Genomic DNA, 17547 nt, shown 5'->3' on the forward strand with positions numbered 1-17547 from the left:
TGAGAAGTTCCTCTCTTCACTCTGACGGCAACAGAATTGGATCCCAGCCCTTCAACTGAGAGCCTCCCCTTGGAGGTTCTTACAGCATCCACAGAGAGCAGGGCCATCACTCCCAAAAGTCCTCTTAGTACCCCCTGAGTGGCTCAGAGGCACTGGCTTGGACGAGCTAACCAGCTGTTACCCACCAAAGACATCATCCCTGCAATCAACAGCCATTTTCAGTGTAGGAACTAACAGCCAGTATAATTCTTGATGCTCTGATGGCCAACGATACAACGGGAATTTCCAGGGCGATAAATTTTTTAAAATGTATATATATCAATTCCTGAGTCACAGACCATACACTCAATAGACCTATGGCTACTGGCTACCATTGCAAACAATGTAGATATAAAACATGGCGTCATCACAGAAAGTTCTACTGGAACAGCACTGCTGTAGTTTATGACAGCATGCAAAACTAACGTCATACTATTTTGAATAATCCAAGTCAGCCAAGACATGTATCTCAACCCCACATTAATCAGCGTGTCCTTGCAGACTGAGCAGAACGTAAGCACATATAAAATAACACAATAGTTTGGAAGTGACCTTGGGGAAAAGCCATTTCAGATTCCAGACTCGGGCTTACCATCCAACTATTGCTCACTGCTTCCTTCCCCCTTCTGTCCCAGAAGGCTCTTTTAAAAGAGAGCCTTCTTGGCATCAAGTCAGGTGACTTTAATTTAACTGAACAAAAAGCAAACGTTAGCATAGGCACAATCATTCACGGCCCTTTTCGTAACTCACTGCACTAAAGTCCAAGTTTGTCTCAAAGCATTTATTACAATCCTCCTCAGACACAACGTTGTGACTGACCAAACACACTGATGAGGTCAGACCACTACTGTCTCCTTACCACGTGTCTTCTAACCCAGCACGTGCACAGTGTGAGAATGGAGCCTTCAAGGCTGAAAATTAGTCTCCTCTTGCTATTGAACCCCTGTAACAGCCGACGGTCCTCCCCCACCAGCAGTGTGTTTTGGTAAACATTCTTCACAGCTAACGTTCCTGGGGGCATGATGCAATTTGTAGATGAGACATCCTGTACGCGTGAGCAAGGGCTAGGATCCTGGCTTTAATGGCCTACAACAGTCATTTAAACGGAGACGTTTGCTTTCATTTCTCCTTCCTCTTCCCCTCTTCTGCAAGTCAAGCAGTACCCTTACCTTATATAGCAGCAATCTTAAAGGTGCGCACACTGCTCGGAAGAATCTCAGTTTCTGTCCCAACTGCAGTAGCACGTCATTCAGGGAGACCCTGGAAACACGTCTGGCTCGCGGCCAAGCTACCAGAGCAGCACAGCCAACGGACGCTGACGGTACTTCCTCCTCGCTGTGTTCTACTCTTCACGCCTCCCCAACTGCTGTCACTGCTCTGCCTGTGCCTGCCAAATGTGCCAACACCCCACTGGCCTCCAGGGAGACCCCTGTGCCACTAGGCTCCCGGGCCCACCCACCTTCACCATTAAACTCAGCCTGGGCACTGTCTCCGTTTCCCTGCCCTTCCCATCGGCCTGAGCACTTCGCCACCGGGGCCAATAGCACCTCCACTGCACCCTCGCAACACTTCACACTACTCTGCCTGTGTGCTTTCCAGGTGCGCGAACTGCCCCGGCTTCGCCGAGTCTAAAGAAGCCAACTGGGAAAGCTGGTGCGTATCTGCCTTGCACTGAGCCCCAGAGGTCTGCCCAGACCGCCCAGAGGCCGAGACGAGACATCAGCTGAGAGCCCAGGTTATGTATGTCCCCCAGCCTCCAACTGCTTCGTCAGGCTCTAACTCAAAGTGGAACCCTGGGGTCCAGATTAGCCCTCAAGAATTGGAAGATGGCCAAGGAGATCTGGGGAGAAGCCATAGAGACTTGTGAACTAGAACTTGTGGACAGATGAGAATGTCCAGTCCCCGGGAAAAACTACATTCACCCGGCCAAGGGATCTCTTTGTGCCAAGTTCCGCACCCAGTGACAAGCATCTGGTCTTTCCTGAGGCCAGGGAGAAGACCACAGGGGCTCAGCTCCGAGGGCCGCCCAAGTGGGTATCCAAATGGGAGGGTGGTAAGCTTGGGATTCCGGGGCCAGGCAGAATGAAGTCAGGAGTCCCCATTCCACCACCTGCTCTCAAGGACCCCTGCGTCACTTCACCTGAAGCAAGCGGAGCCCACCTCACAGAAGTAACAACATAAGCAACACAGTGCGAGTCCCGAGACAGAGTCTGGCTCAGAGTTCAACTGCTCAGGAAAAGCCTTCATGGCTTTGTCTTGATTTGTTTTTTAAAGGATCATAAGTGGATATTATTCAACCTCTCAACTCCTAATATTAGAACTGTTGCTGCAAGGAAAATTTACGTCCATCGTGTTCACAAACTAGCCACAGCTCCCAGGAAGGAAGATTTCATTTTGTCCCGTGCATACCCAGGACTGGCATACTCCTGTGAGTACAGGGGAAAGCGGCATTTCAGAACATACCCGCGTCTAGACTGTCCCGGTCTTCGCGTTCCTTCGGTTGAACCACCGGGCTTTCCACACGCTGGAAAATATCGATAAAGTCAGGGATGTTAAAAAATTACTTAATGTGCCACAATTCTGTTCATGTGTATCATCTCAGAAAAAAAAAAAAAAATCAAGACGTGTCACGTGTATCACGGCACATCAACAGGAAGCTAGTCTTGGACTTATTAGCATTATGGAAGAGCTGCCTTAAGGAAAGGACCGGGCCCTACGCTGAAGCACACCTGACCACTCCCCACAGGTGATTTTACTCCCGGAGGCTGGCTCTCAGGTCCAGTTGTCACATTGCTGGCAAACCTCCATAGCTCTCAGTCTTCAAGGAAAAACTTATTTTGGAAAATGTACATACAACGGTCCTGCATACACAACTGCGACCCAGAAAGACAGCCAGCTTTGGTCATCAAGAGACTGCAAAGGAAACTGAATTGCAAGTTACTCTGCATGTGACTTGGGGCATGCCCCTGGGGCTTTACTTGTTTTCAGATTTGGTTCTTTTAAAATGTTTTGTCACCACTGGACCTTCCCTTCTAATTCAGCTGTGGAGAAAACGTGGAAAGGAGAAAGGAGGGGAGGAGCCCCGTTACCTTTACATCGTCTTCCTTTTCCGGTGATGATCCGCCAGACACCAAATCCTTAATCTCTGCAAAAGGAATAATCCTCATCAGGATCAGCCAGTGGGAGCTTTCATTAAAAGACAACGAAGGAAACAAAAACTAGATGACTAGATATAATTGCGTAGCCCAGGAACTCTCCGTGTGGAGCTAGGTTTTTAGATGAAGCTTCTTAAAAATCACCTCTCCACCGAGCAGAGTATCTGACAGCCCAACTACCACACTCTGGTAGTTTTTATGTGGACCAAGAGGCAAACAAGCCCCGGACCTCCTGCAGGAAATCCTGAGGGAAAAAAAAAAAAAAAAACCCACCATTAAATAAACAAATGTCCTGGCTTCAGAAGGAAGGCGGCTCACAGAGCGAAGGCTCTTCAAAATAGCCCGGATTCTAAGGACATGACGAGTACCTACCTGAGGAAATCCCACGTCTAGTTCCTCAAATACCACACATTTTATGTTTCAAAAGAGCCTAATTCATTCCAGATGAGCTGTGGCCTTTCCTCAGGCATCCTTAAAAGCCCACAGAGCTAGCAAAACCCTTGCGCTCCCACCACAGATGATGCCAGGCTGAGCACGGACAGGCCACAGGCACACTGAGCGCCCTCTTTCTGAATAAAGGCTTTCCTGGAAATATGAGTGGTCGGGATGTTCTGGGCTAAACAGGAAGGCTTATTTACGGGCTATTTTTCTCTGGGTGCTGACTGGTTCTCTTCCCACTCAGTTGCCCATAAACAAGAGTCACTGTTGTTGGCATGTAACCACCAAAAGCAGGCTGGGGCCTGGGGAAAATAAGTGTTGGACACTCTTACCAAGGGCAGATGGCTAAGAATCTTTACCACCAATTGTATTAACATACAACAGCGTGGGCCCCCGGCCTCCCCTGAACCCTCCCTCAGCTGCCCTGCCACCATGGCCGGCCCCAACGCTGATTCTGAGGAAACCCCCCTGATTTAACTAGCTATTTGCCACTCCACTTAGCCATTCCTATTAATTGAAGTCACCTGAGGCTCCAGACCTCCGGGAGTATTTACACAAGCCCTTCTTACTGCCAGGCACCAAAGCTAGGAGTTTCATTCATGTTTTTGCTTAGACAAAGTAGACTGCACTTCCTAAAAAATTACAATAGGTCAAGGACAGAGCACAGCAGTCAACTCTCTCACTGTCATGATGGGTTTTTTTTTAATTTGCTAACATAAACCTTGGGTTTACTAACAAGTGAGGAGATATTTATGTCCCCCAATAGTTTACTGTCCTTGCATTCATAATCCTTACAAGACCTATAATGAAAAATGCTAAGATAACAGCTTCAATTTCACGTGGTCATGTCAACTGACCTGAGCAGGGATGAGGGACACTCGGACACCCAGCCTGAGCAGCTTCTGTTCTCTGGATCCCTACCTACCTTTAAATGCAGAGCCCACACGGGGCCTCCAGGTGGCAGCAGAGTAGCGTCTGCGGAACATGGTCAGAGCTAGGAACGCCAAAAGGAGCCAATTTCACCCTTTAAAAGCCCGCTGCTCAAGTGCCGAAATTCAAAACACTAACATAAAGCTTTCTGTCCTGTGACACAGATGCATAAATTGATGCGAAGCACCTGTAGAAAGTATTAGGGATTTTGTTTTGAAACACACATACCCAAACCCTAAAATTTGGCTAGGTGGGGGAAAATAGCACCATGTTAAAGAAGGGGAGGAGTCCGAGAACCAAAGTTTCAACAGACACTTGTGCATAGACTCCAAGAGAATCACACACGTTTTTGTTTTGGCACTAGAAAATATTCCTTTAAAGCCATTTCAGACCATATGCTCTTAAATTAGCATTCCGCATTTCTAAACAATTGTGTACCTACAGCAGTGATTAAAAGGGGCAGCACACATTTTATTCAAGATTGTGCTAATGAAGAAGGCCCTAGCGCCTTGTAAAACCCAGCCTGCAATAACAAAAGATGTGCCACCCTGATCGTATGTTCAGATTCCAGCTTCCTGCCACTCTCCAAATTCCAGGCTTTGCACACCGTCAGCCTACAGTTTTCTGTATATTCTGTTGCATTTTTCTTCTGTTTCAGACACAATCTAATCTCATTAATGCAAAAACCGCAAACTATATCAAAAGGGGCACGTCTTTTTAAAATTTGTACTTCGTCACTTTAAAAATAACTTTCAGAGTTATAAAACCTTTATCCAAACACCATTACAAATATTTGTGACAGTGTATAGATTCAGGATAATAATGTATCATTAATTAATCTAGGACTATACACAACTTCATCCTAGAGCTTTTCAAGAAGTTGGCACTCATTCTACTGGAGTTTAATCATATTGTTCCAGGAGAGTCTCTGCTAAATTACCAGGATCCTTTTACACGTACTCCCCTGTACCATCAATTGCACAGGGCAATCAAACCAGTTATTGCTATAGCAACCTCCAGCAGATAATGATATCAGTAACTTCGAACTATGCTGTTTTAAAGGCCTATTCATCTTGCCTTCCCGGCCCACCCAGAAGGATTATCCCCTCTAAACCTGATTTACCAAACTTAATAAACATGTTTTCTTACTTCCAAACTATAATGGAAGAAATAATCTCTGATAGTCACGTTCACCAGCGACACTATGCAGGCAAACACGGTTTTCACAAAACAGGGCCAAGGAGCTCTAAGATTACTAGCAGTGTTTTGTTAAGAAAGAGATGAGCCTAATAGATCTCGACTCTGTGTTAAGTCTTACTGTCCCCTTTTGAAAAATGGGAGCCCAGAGGCTACATTCAAGCAAAGCAAAAGCTTACACTGAAAATACAAGATGATCAGTATTCTTTAAATACCCTTTGCTGCACCTCCTCCCAAGGAGGCAAAAAAAAAAAAAAAAAAAAAAGTCCTGATCAGAGCCACCCAGCCAACTACTGCTGTTCATCCCTGGTTCAGGTTCAGCTGTCCACAACCAACTCAGTAACTGGGTTAGATTTGCAAGGCATCATCAAAAGTACAACTGGAAAATACAGGTCATGCTCTCAGCTTGCAATGCCTCCTCCACAAAGGTCCAAAGGAATTCAGAGTGGTTCAGAGTCTTTGAATGGATCCTATTCTCCCAACAGGATGAGTTCTAGAGAGGCTGGGTCCAAATTGATTTGGGCCCAACATTTGAATCCCCAATGCCAAGCAGAGTGCCTAGCATATTAAAGGCACTGTATAAATGCTTCTCTCCTCCACCGAAATCTGGTGGCCCGGAAGAGCTAATGAGATGTAGTGGATCATGAGGCAAACTGTAGGTCAGGACTGGGAAGGGAAAGTGGTTCACTTGTTTGAAATACAAATTCAAACACTTTCAAAACCATCACTGTTGATTGCAACTTCTAACCTGCCAGACTGATCAGACGGATGAATGCTTTTCCCTCGGCTTCCTCCCACCCCTCCAGCTAAGTCCAAAAGTCACCCTTTCACTTCCAGTCACGCACTGCTGTTTCCCTTATATAACAACATCACTTCCATGTATCACTTCAATGTTTTACCCTAGTGTGCATGTCTGATTCGCAAATCCCAGAGAACTAAAATGGCGAAATGAACAAATCTGAGAAGCCTTCCTTAAGAAGCCTTAATTTGGAGACCATTTAACACTGTGACCTCTTGTTTCACCATCCCAATTATTCCATTTTTTCCTAAAAGTGGGAATACTAGGGAAAACTATCTTTTGGACTTCCCAATATAAATATGGACTGGGAGAGAGGATAAGGCACTTATCTACAGAAATACCAGCATGAGCCCCATTCTTCTAGGAGCCTTAACAGTCCATTCAAGTCCACAACATTAGCTGGATCACTGGCTGAGACACACGATCAGCCAGGGAGAGGACATCAAGGTGAGAGAAGAGATTCTTGCCCTAAAGCAATTCCAAATGTAGGGTTGTTTTACAATATAATTTTCATATGCGTGCTCTGCGTCCTTTCAAAAAGACTTTAAGACATCTTTTTCAAAATGTTTTCAAATTACTTAAGACACTTTTTTGGACCACCAAAGTAATTTAAACATTTTGTAAATATCAAAAGAAATAATAAAACCATCGTTAATGTTTTAGTATACACTTCTTCCCCTACAGAAGTACCTTTCAACAGCTTTAAGGTAAAATATCATACTAATCACCCATTTAAAGCATATAATTATTTCTGACATATTCGGAGGTGTGCAATCATCACAATTTGTGAACATTTTCATTACGCCCAGTAAGAAGCCCTATACCCATTAGCACTCAATGCCCATTTCTCCCTAACTGCCTGCATTCCTACCCCAGCCAAAGGCAACCACTAATCTTCATTCTTTCTTAATGGATTTGCCTGTTCTGGATATTTCCTATTTTTAAGATTCGTTCATGTTGTCATGTACCAGTAGCCCATCCCTTTTTATTGCCAAACGCCATTCAATCATGTGGATGGACCACATTTTGTATATTAGCTCCTAAACTGATATTCGGGTTTGTTCCGACTTTTTGGCAGTTACAAATAAGGCTGCTATGAACACCTGCACATACCTTTTATTATGGAGATGTAGGTTTTCATTCTGCTTGAGGATGTATCTAGGAGTGTAATTGCTGGGTCATGTGGTAACTATGCTTAATATGTCTTTACGATATAGTTTCCATCTCCAACTGAGGTCAGGAAATAATTTTTCTGATTTACTCAACTGCTTGAATAAAATGAGGCAAGTCATATTTGAAAGGTATAAATGACATTCAGTTTTGTCTTGTGAATTACTCTTGTGTCCCTCTGGCTTCCCACTTAGATTCTAGTTGAACTTGGGAAAGAAACTCTTAAGCTGTAGGGTTTCAACTTAAGCTTATTTCAATTGTATTAGACCCCTAATACAAGTAAGCTCAGTTCATGCAAGTCCTTGCCGCTAGCCTGCCAATCTAACCCAGATGGAGCCAGTGTCCGTGGCACATCTCAACAGAAGTTATTACATCTAGGTGAGTTCTGAAGAATCGGAGATTTTTCCAGCTCACACTGCTACTCTTTAATTCTGTAATCATTTGGAGAGGCAAGGAGAAGAATTTTTCCTTACGTGTGAGAAAAAACTAGAATAATAATAATAACACACAAAAGGAACATCCTATCAGGTTGATATCCTATTTTTATCCCTGGTCCTCTAATGATGAAACCCATTCTCTTCTGTGGGGAGGAGAAAGAAGATGGGCAAGGCCAGTCTCTAAAGAAAGTACAGAAAAAGCTGAGCTATTCTTTAAGATGAAATGAACAACTTCAAATCACTTCCTCGGGCTGGAAAGTACATCCTCTGGGTATGATTTGTAACGGTCTTCAAAAAGCCTAAATACTTGACTTCAGGTGAAAAACCCTGATCAAGTCCTTGGAGGGATACTCCACACTAGGATTAAGGTAACAGCTCTGTGTCCAACTGAGTAACCAATCCCCACAGAACAGCCTCCTTAACTGCGGCCCTGAAACCCCTACACCTCAGTTCCCAGCCATCCTGGCTTAAAGGACCTGCGTCTTGACAAACCTTGGAACTGTATTCAACATTTCTAAAAAGACATTCGGTTACAGTATTTAAAATGAAGACTCTTGGGGTGCCTGGGTGGCTCAGTCGGTTAAGCGGCCGACTTCGGCTCAGGTCACGATCCCGCGGTCCGTGGGTTCGAGCCCCGCATCAGGCTCTGTGCTGACCGCTCAGAGCCTGGAGCCTGTTTCAGATTCTTTGTCTCCCTCTCTCTCTGCCCCTCCCCCGTTCATGCTCTGTCTCTCTGTCTCAAAAATGAATAAACGTTAAAAAAAATTTTTTTAATAAAATAAAATAAAATAAAATAAAATAAAATAACTCTTGGAAGGGAAACCGTGCACACATAAAAGCCCCCTTGTTTGCCCAGTAACTCACCGCAAGTATTCCAATAAGGAGGATCCCCCACCCAGCTCCCTCTTCACCTTTCACTCACCCAGAGCACAGAGGGAAGGGCTGCAACCTCATCTAAGGAACTCTCAGATGAAAGAGCTGCTTACCTCGTTACTCTGACAGCAAGAGCTGTGTCTTGATATCCCAACACGTGCATGACTGCCACTAACGCCACCCTAGCCCAGCTTATAACTTGCACTTGTAACAAGCTAGCATTGCTATGCACTGGCAGTGGCTAAGCATCTGTGGTCAGACACTGGTCCAGGGACTCAACCTGTATTTTCTCATTTAAGCGGTATGATGAAGTATTACATGATACCCCCAGCTGCTCCATGTGGCGCAAAAGAAAACACAGCTCAATAACCTGCAGAAGGTTCAGAAGCCAGATCACGGTGGGGCTGAGTTTTCAGCAGAGTCTGCCTGTAGTTGGTGTGTGTCATCAAGATGTGCCTGTGGCTCATAAATCCTTGGAAGGACTTTAGGAGACCGGTCAGCCATGTGGAAGAGAGCTGATTCCAAGGCAATGCTTCCAACTCTACACGTTTCCATTACACAAACGCTGGAGAGAACTCTCCATCGGCAGCCCAAGGATGAAATAGGTAAGTGTTCCATTATATAAGGGTAGTGGCTATTGGATGGTGGGACAGGTAAGAGAATTTACGTGCCACACTTCTGACTGCCTGAGCAAGTATCACGTCAGACAAGTTATGTGACCCCTCTGTGCTGCTACTTTCTCATGTATACAACTGGGCAAATATACTCCTGACTCCTAGCAATGTCCCTCTCAGTGATCACTGGAATGCACAAATTGTGGTCAGCGCACAGCCGCGTCCCCAGCACCTAGAACAGGGTCTGGCACTCAACAAATATTGGCATGCAATTACAAGTAAACTGCTTGAGATCGGGTTTTTTTTTCTCTCTGCCTTTTTAGCTACTGCTATGTCACCAGCGCTTAGAACACTGCCTGCCATAAAGTGAACACTCAAATGTTTACAGAATGAATAAGCAGATGAGCCTGCAGGGCTCACATCTGCCTGCCTAGACAGCGCCTTGTGTTTGGATCCATAGCCTCTCCCGCCTTTGTCGCGGGGTCATGAAGAGGAAACCTCTCCTCCCTGCTGTGAACTGCTGTTTCAGCCTGCAGGAAAAGATTCTGCCTTCTGTCCTGTGTGATGAGAACTCAAGCTCCAGTCCCGACTCCCCACTTCCTTGTTAATGAAAATGTGGAACATAATTAATGGAGAGAAGCCAACAAAGTAAGGGACCATTTAACACAGAAGTCAAGACAGTTAGCAAATCACATAGGGTTTTGTTTTTAAACTACAGAATATAAAAGAAAATGGAGTCATATAGTGGTCAGTGATATTACAATGGTTCTGTTTGCTGTCTATGCCCCACAGACGCTAAACAGCATCAACCTGCCAAACAACATCAGAAAGTACAGTGTGGGGGGTGGGGGGGTGGCAAGGCACAGGTGTTCTCAATATTCAAGATGCCAAGACGAGTTTTAAAAACACCTCCCTTACCCAGCTCCCAGTGGGAGCATTACCGTACTAATGGATGGAGAGGATCCATGTGACTGATAGTGAAAGGGAAGGAAATACAGTCCAGAAAGGGCAGGAACGGTAGAAATGAGGAAGGGCAACATCCCTCAAGTTCCTTCCACAGACCATCTCCATGAGATGGTGTAAGCACCGTTAAAAGAGGATTCTTGGCATGAACCACTTGGAGAGCTATCGAATAAGGTCACCCGGGGGTCTTGACTGCAACAAGTTAACTAGAAGCTGAAAAACATTTAATGTACTCTCAATCTCCAGAACGAATGAAGGTCTCTTACAGTGCATTTTTTAACCTATTTGGTCCAAGAATCCTGATTTATCAAAGCATCTCCCAACATGGGTGTTTTGTACAACGCTCCTTGGGAAATCCTAGCATAGGAGATCAAACAAGGACGAAGGCGGCAAGGGACAAAACAGTGTCAGTTGGTAGATTAATAAATACTAATCATTAGCATATTCATCTCAGCATATTAAAAATGAGAAGGTTTTTTATTTAGTTCATTTCGAATAACATCCCATCCTGCTGGGAGTACGATTACAATCATGAAACTATGGAAACATAATTGGCTCAAAGACAATGATGACACCATTTATTACACTAACAGAGACTGCAAAGCTGATCTCCGGCATAACGTTGCCATCTTTTAATCAATGGCAGCTACAGATACAAGCGTGGAGCCTCCCACTCCACCCACTGTCCCAGGAGGAACAGAAAAACATAACCTCTTAAGAATCTCCTAGTAGACCACAAAGGGAAGGTTTGCTTTGGGGGCTTAAAGAAGAAGGAAAGGAAGCATACTTTTACATTCACAATGTTTCCTTCTTCCGGTTGAGTGGTCTACAGGTTCAAGAATGGACAAAAACTAATGGAATATTTCCACTTGCGTTGAATACTGCTCTCTGCTGGAGCGTTGCAGTTTCTAATATGTCCTCCAAGCACATACAAATCAAAGCATTGCCTAGAAGGTCTATACACGACACACACGAATTTTTTGGAGTTGGAGCGCTTGAGTTTCTGTCCAAATTATTTTGCTTATTGGTTGCAGGACCTCAGGTACCTTACCTTGGCTGCTCCTAGACCCATTAAACTCAACGCATATACAAAGGAGTAACTTTTTGCTTTGTCATGAAGCTGCTTCCTGTAATGTCTAACCCAGTTAGGAACACAGACCTTCCTGTAAGGTCTAACCCATTTAGGGACTGGAGGAATCAACTTCCTCCCTCCCCTCACTGCTGACACCCACCTGACATCCTACACCCTTAGGGCAGTATCTGTCCCCACCTCTCCACTATCATCACACTGCTGTGGTGCAGACCCTCCTCTGTATTACTTACAGCAGCGATCACCCCTGCCTCCAACCCCTCCAACCCATTCTTCACATTCTCACAGAGTGACCTTTTGAAAATAATTATCTCATTTGCTTGAAACAGTTCTCACAGCTGTCAGGGTGGAGGTTCCAGTTCCTTGCCTTGTGTATAAGCCATATTGCTATGCCTCCCTCTCAAGCCTGTGTCACTGGCACCACACACACACACACACACACACACACACACATATATATAAACACACGAAAATGACAGAACTACAAAATGATCAGCATTTCCCTCAATTCATCCTGTGGTTCAAAACTCTGTATTACAAATATTTCCATTGCCTCAAATTCCCTTCCCTCCATTTGATGACAGTTCCAGGGTCACCTCCTCCAGGAAGCTTTCCCTGATAACTGTCAGAAGACACAGAGTTTGCATATGACTCCTGTTTCATTTATCATAATGTGCTGAGGCAACATGTTTTTCTGCCCCAATTCCAACTGTCAGCCCCTTAAGGGCAAGAATTCAAACACTTATTCAGATTCACTTTGTTCTAAATTAGTTTAAAGGTAGATTAGAAAGAGAAGAAAAACATACAAGTAAAAACCACAAGGAAAAGGCAAGGGTGAAAGCTTAGTAAATAAGGGTGATATAAAAATTAATTTAGCAGTACCGTACATATTTGTAGGTAAGAACCTTAGCTCCAAGTTTTTGTTTTTTTCAACCAGCTTCAAGGAAAAGACAAAAAACAAACAAACAAAAAAAAACCTGTTAAGTTACAGTTAGAGCAGTGAAAGCCAGCCAAATGCTCAGGAGAAGCCGGCTTTCCTGACATGAAATGAGAAAGGTTTTCCTACAGGTCTTCAGGAGGAAGCATAAAGTTACCCACGGCCTCCTTAGGCAGGACAAGCCTCAGCTTCCTCAGTGCCACCAGCATATCATCTACAGGATACATAAGTGAGGGCAACTCCACAGGGGCCCAAGCAGGTCCAGCTTGAGCAGGAAGCTGGTCAGCTTAACCCAAGAGCGTGTGCAGTATGGCTGGGCACACAGACTTCCAACAACTTGCTACAAAACTTCCTCATCCAAGACTCCTTTTTAACAAACATGGGGGCAAAGAGTTTAAGAGTTTAACACCTGACAAATAACCTGCCATGCAACGAGTCTAAGTGGCAGTTACAAGCAGAATCAAAAATATTAACCAGACGGCACCTGCACAGCTCAGACGGTTAAGTGTCCGATTTTGGCTCAGGTCATGACCCTGTGGCTCATGGATTCAAGCCCCGTATCGGGCTCTGTGCTGACAGCTCGGAGCCTGGAACCTGCTTTGGATTCTGTGTCTTCTTCTCTCTCTATTCCTCCCCCTGCTCGTGCTCTCTCTCTCTCTCAAAATAAACTTAAGAAAAAAATTATTTATTAAAAAAATATGTATTAACCAGCTGTCAATGATGGTGACTTAGAGGCAAGAGTCTTGGTTTTCAGGCCTATCACACTACTGTCCCTTTACATAACAGATATTTTGTAATGCCCCCCCACCATCCTGAAATTAAATAGATAATGTAATCATGCCCCCAAATATATATAACCCTATCCCCACACCTAATTTCAAAAAAATAAAAAATATTCTTAAATAGAAAGCCAAAGGAAAGAATCGGTTTCTACTAGGCTTCACTACCTACTGTCACCACCAGTTTAACTTGTTACTTCTGAGTACTCTCTGGGTTCCTCAGGGAGGGTCAAGGAGCTTCCATACCTTCTTCAGTTTCTGCAGCACTGGAAGGCACGTCTTGTCTTTCCTCTGGCCTGGCTTCTTGATCTTCAAGAGCCTAAGAAAGAAGAAAAAATCAGTGAAAACCAGTGGAGGTTTCAGATATGTGACCAGGAGATGGAAATCTCAACCATGGGTCTTGAACAGAGACAGACACGGCCTGGGGAGGTCTGGAAAGACAGGGTGTGCAAAGCCACTGGGAGTACACAGAGGCAGCACCCCAAGACGACGATGAGAGACGGGGGGGAACCCAGAGGCATGGGGTGCAAGTGCCCCTGCCACTAATCCTCTATTGTTAGCTTCCCCACGTCACAAGAGGAAGGTCCTCAGGAAAAGAATCCATGAACCAAAAAGGGACAGAAGAACAGAAAACGGTGAAACCGTAAAGAAGAGCCACTGTTTACGTAGGTGCCCATCCTGACAACCTCTGCCCATGCCATAAGACACAGAGAGAGGGAGGGCCCAGGACGACCACTGGTCTTGGGCTGCAAGCCACCATATGCTGGTACAGGCTGCCCAGGCTGAGACCAAGCTGGTGGCCTTAGAGAGTAGCTGCCGCCCTGGAGCCCTCCGCATTTCCTTTTCAAATGGATACCCCATGGCCAGTAAAATGAAAAGAGCCACAGAATGACATGCTGACCTGCCAAACGGTAAAACAGCCTAACACTGCAGCCCATGGAAATATACATACTTAGCCAAACCACAAAGGGGGCAGGGAACAAGCATTGAGTCACCTACCCTCTATAGCTATTAACTCCTGCCAGCCTTATCCTCAAGATGCAGTATTCTCTCTTCTAGGGTCCACCATGGAATTAAAGGGTGGACCAGACCAGGTACGTATTGGGAGGTGCTAAGGAGATGAAATCGAGAGGGACTAGGGTCTTAGGAGATCCTGCCATGCAGGCTCAAGGCCAAACACAACCACCAGCCCATGTGATTATCCGGGTTAGCCCTAACACTGAAATCCTAGTCTTTCAGTGAGGGCAATGGGCAAGCCTGTGTGAAAAGGGCATCAGACAATGCTGGTTTCTGATTACAAAACAAAACCTGAAGTAAGCAAATACTTACTCTTTTTTTTTTTTTTAAATGGCAGGTATTAAAACAGTTTTTATTCCTCTGAGCAAATTTCGATGCAATCTTGGAATTTCCTAGCTGAAATTATTATTAATGTTAGCCAAGTTCAAGAACTAAATTCTCAGTGTTCTGGTTAATAGCAAAAACTCTGTCATGAGGAGAAAATGAAATCATGATTGGAAAATATAGCTAAGATGTTTGCCTATTATCTAATTTCCTAATATCTTTACTATTTGGATATTTAGCACCAACTTGGCATTTTTTTTTAATTGTTTTTTTTTAATGTTTTATTTATTTTTGACAGAGAGAGAGACAGAGCATGAGTGGGGGAGGGTCAGAGAGAGAGGGAGACACAGAATCCGAAGCAGGCTCCAGGCTCTGAGCCATCAGCACAGAGCCCGATGCGGGGCTCGAACTCACAGACTGCGAGATCATGACCTGAGCCAAAGTCGGACGCTCAACCGACAGAGCCACCCAGGCGCCCCCAACTTGGCATTTTTTAACACTTAATGATTATTGCCAATTATCAGTACACTAGTGTCAGCTATACTACAGGGTGCTAAGATGAATTCTTTATAACTCTTAACAAGTAGGGTGTCTAAATGGGATCGCTTCCTGCATAGCTCTAGTCTATGGTAAAGCAGCCTCAGGCTTCTGTAGCAAGGTTTTACGGTTGTTGTTCTAGAAGGGCTGCAGGTAACTAAGCACTGACCAAATCCCAAGACTGAAGACGCCTCTTTGACAAGACAAAGGCTATGTATGATTCAGTTCCTTGAGAATAAATTAGTACCTGAAAGTCATTTCTACGGCTTTTATGTAAAAAAAAAAAAAAAAAAAAAAAATAGACTTTCCCACATCTCAGATTTAACAAAACATGAATACTTTACTACTATACATGTATTTTATATTTGTTCCCCCAAATGATAAAGCTTTAGCAGGGACAACCTGTAACAGTCATCACCTGTTTTCATTTAAAATAGAATCAAACCAGAAAGAAGTACCCCTGAAGACTGTGAATTCAAGAATACCATGGAAACATTTTGTAGCACGGGTGAGGATGAACTACTTGGATGTCTGTTAGGGTTCTGGACCCAATTCCAGGCTGGGGCGGGGAAGGGTGGGGAGCTTCCTTACGAAGGAGCAATTCTCTGACACCATCCAAGACCGGCCTCCTCCACTTCAGATGCCACTTGTAAGTCCAAGCTGTAATTTGTGCTTCTGACCAAAGGACTATAAATCAGAGATTCCCACAACCTCCCCACCTTGGATGTGATTAATTTGCTAGAGGGGCTCTCAGACCTCAGAGCAACAGTGTACCTACCAGATTGCCGGCTTATTACAAAAGCATGTAACTCAGGGACGTGGAGTAAGGTACAGGCAAAGGGCAAAGAGCCTCCGTGTTCTCATGGAGCATACCACTCCCATCACCACCCCAGGTGACCAACCTACAAGCTGTCCGGAACCCTGGCCTTTTGAGTTCTCAAGGATGCTTCATTACATAGGCATGATTCATTAAATCATTGGCCACAGGCAAATTCCATCTCCTGCCGACAGCCCCCACCCAGGTCAGAGGGTGGAATGAAAGAAAGTTCCAACCCCCTAATCACAGTCCCCAACACTAGCTACTTTCCGAGAGTCGCCTCATTAACATAACAAAAGACACCTACATCATTGTCAACTCTTCAAAACCCCAAAGGTTGTGGTCGTAGGAGCTATGATCCAATGGATGCATAATGGACCCAAATGGATCCAAAGCATGTGCTATGACTTTCTTTCTTATAAATCACAGTAACCTCATGAATCTCTGCTCTCTTCCTTTCCTGTTCCTCTGCTCACCACCCAGCCACACAACTTCTATTCTTCCATTGAGCCCTTCTCATGAAATGAAAATCTCCAAGAAACTGGAAAGCAATCTCCATTTGGTCTCTGCTACTCTGAGTCCACTACCACCAATTACTGAACACCGGTATCTACTCATCTTACATCTTCCAGGCCCTCGGTATTATCTCAAATGTGTCATGAGAAATCATGAATCCAGCCTCAGAAGTTGGTGGCTTTTTATAATGAAACAAATGGTCATGATTTTTGCTATACGCAGGGTAGGCTCTATTGCTTTTAAGAGTTTTGTCACCAGATGCTGCGCTGTGACCAGAACACCCCATCTAAGGACACACGTGCTCCTGAGCTGTGTCCCTGCACGGGTGCAGGGAGCTGAGCACATCGAGAGCAATGCTGCTCTTCAAGGCCATGGCTTGGCCTGGTCAGAATATCTACCCCTGGGGGCTTGGGTGAGAAGCCACAGGAATGGCTGATGGCTTTACAGTCTTAAAATGACAAGCATCCTTAAGCAAATGAGGCAACGCTGTATGCCAGAAAATGATACATTTCCTAAAACCCAACAAAGGGATGTAGTTCACAATGAGGAGCATGTTTCATATTATTTCTTTAATTTTTTTAAATGTTTATTTACTTTTGAGAGAGAGAGAGCAAGAGAACATGAGTGGGGGAGGGGGAGAGAGAGGGAGACACAGAATCCAAAGCAAGCTCCAGGCTCTGAGCTGTCAGCACAGAGCCTATCATGGGGCTCAATCCCATGAACCATGAGATCATGACCTGAGCTGAAATCAGATGCTTGACCAACTGAGCCACCCAGATGCTCTTCATTTTACTTCTTTAGATAAAACCCTATATGGACTAAGCCAACCATCATCTTTGATAACAATGTTTTGTGTTTTGGGGGGGGGGGGGTTTCTTTTGTTTTTACTAAAACTGCAGTTTAATTATATGAAGC

General features: G+C 44.7%; 1 protein-coding gene across 1 annotated transcript in view; it reads right to left on the reverse strand.

Moving 5' to 3' along the window:
• The window catches only part of ARHGEF28 (Rho guanine nucleotide exchange factor 28), a 311363-nt gene that overhangs the window by 138796 nt on the left and 155020 nt on the right, over nucleotides 1-17547 (reverse strand). Inside the window, exons 7-9 of the mRNA XM_086699008.1 lie at nucleotides 13668-13740; nucleotides 3129-3184; nucleotides 2503-2563 (exon numbers count right to left, since the gene is read on the reverse strand). Coding sequence (XP_086555134.1) covers nucleotides 2503-2563; nucleotides 3129-3184; nucleotides 13668-13740 — 190 coding nt within the window. The remainder of the gene's footprint in view (nucleotides 1-2502; nucleotides 2564-3128; nucleotides 3185-13667; nucleotides 13741-17547) is intronic.

The sequence above is a fragment of the Puma concolor genome, chromosome A1 (genome assembly GCF_028749965.1).
Source record: "Puma concolor isolate L17-30 chromosome A1, mPumCon1.1.hap2, whole genome shotgun sequence".
In the NCBI taxonomy this organism is placed as follows: domain Eukaryota; kingdom Metazoa; phylum Chordata; class Mammalia; order Carnivora; family Felidae; genus Puma; species Puma concolor.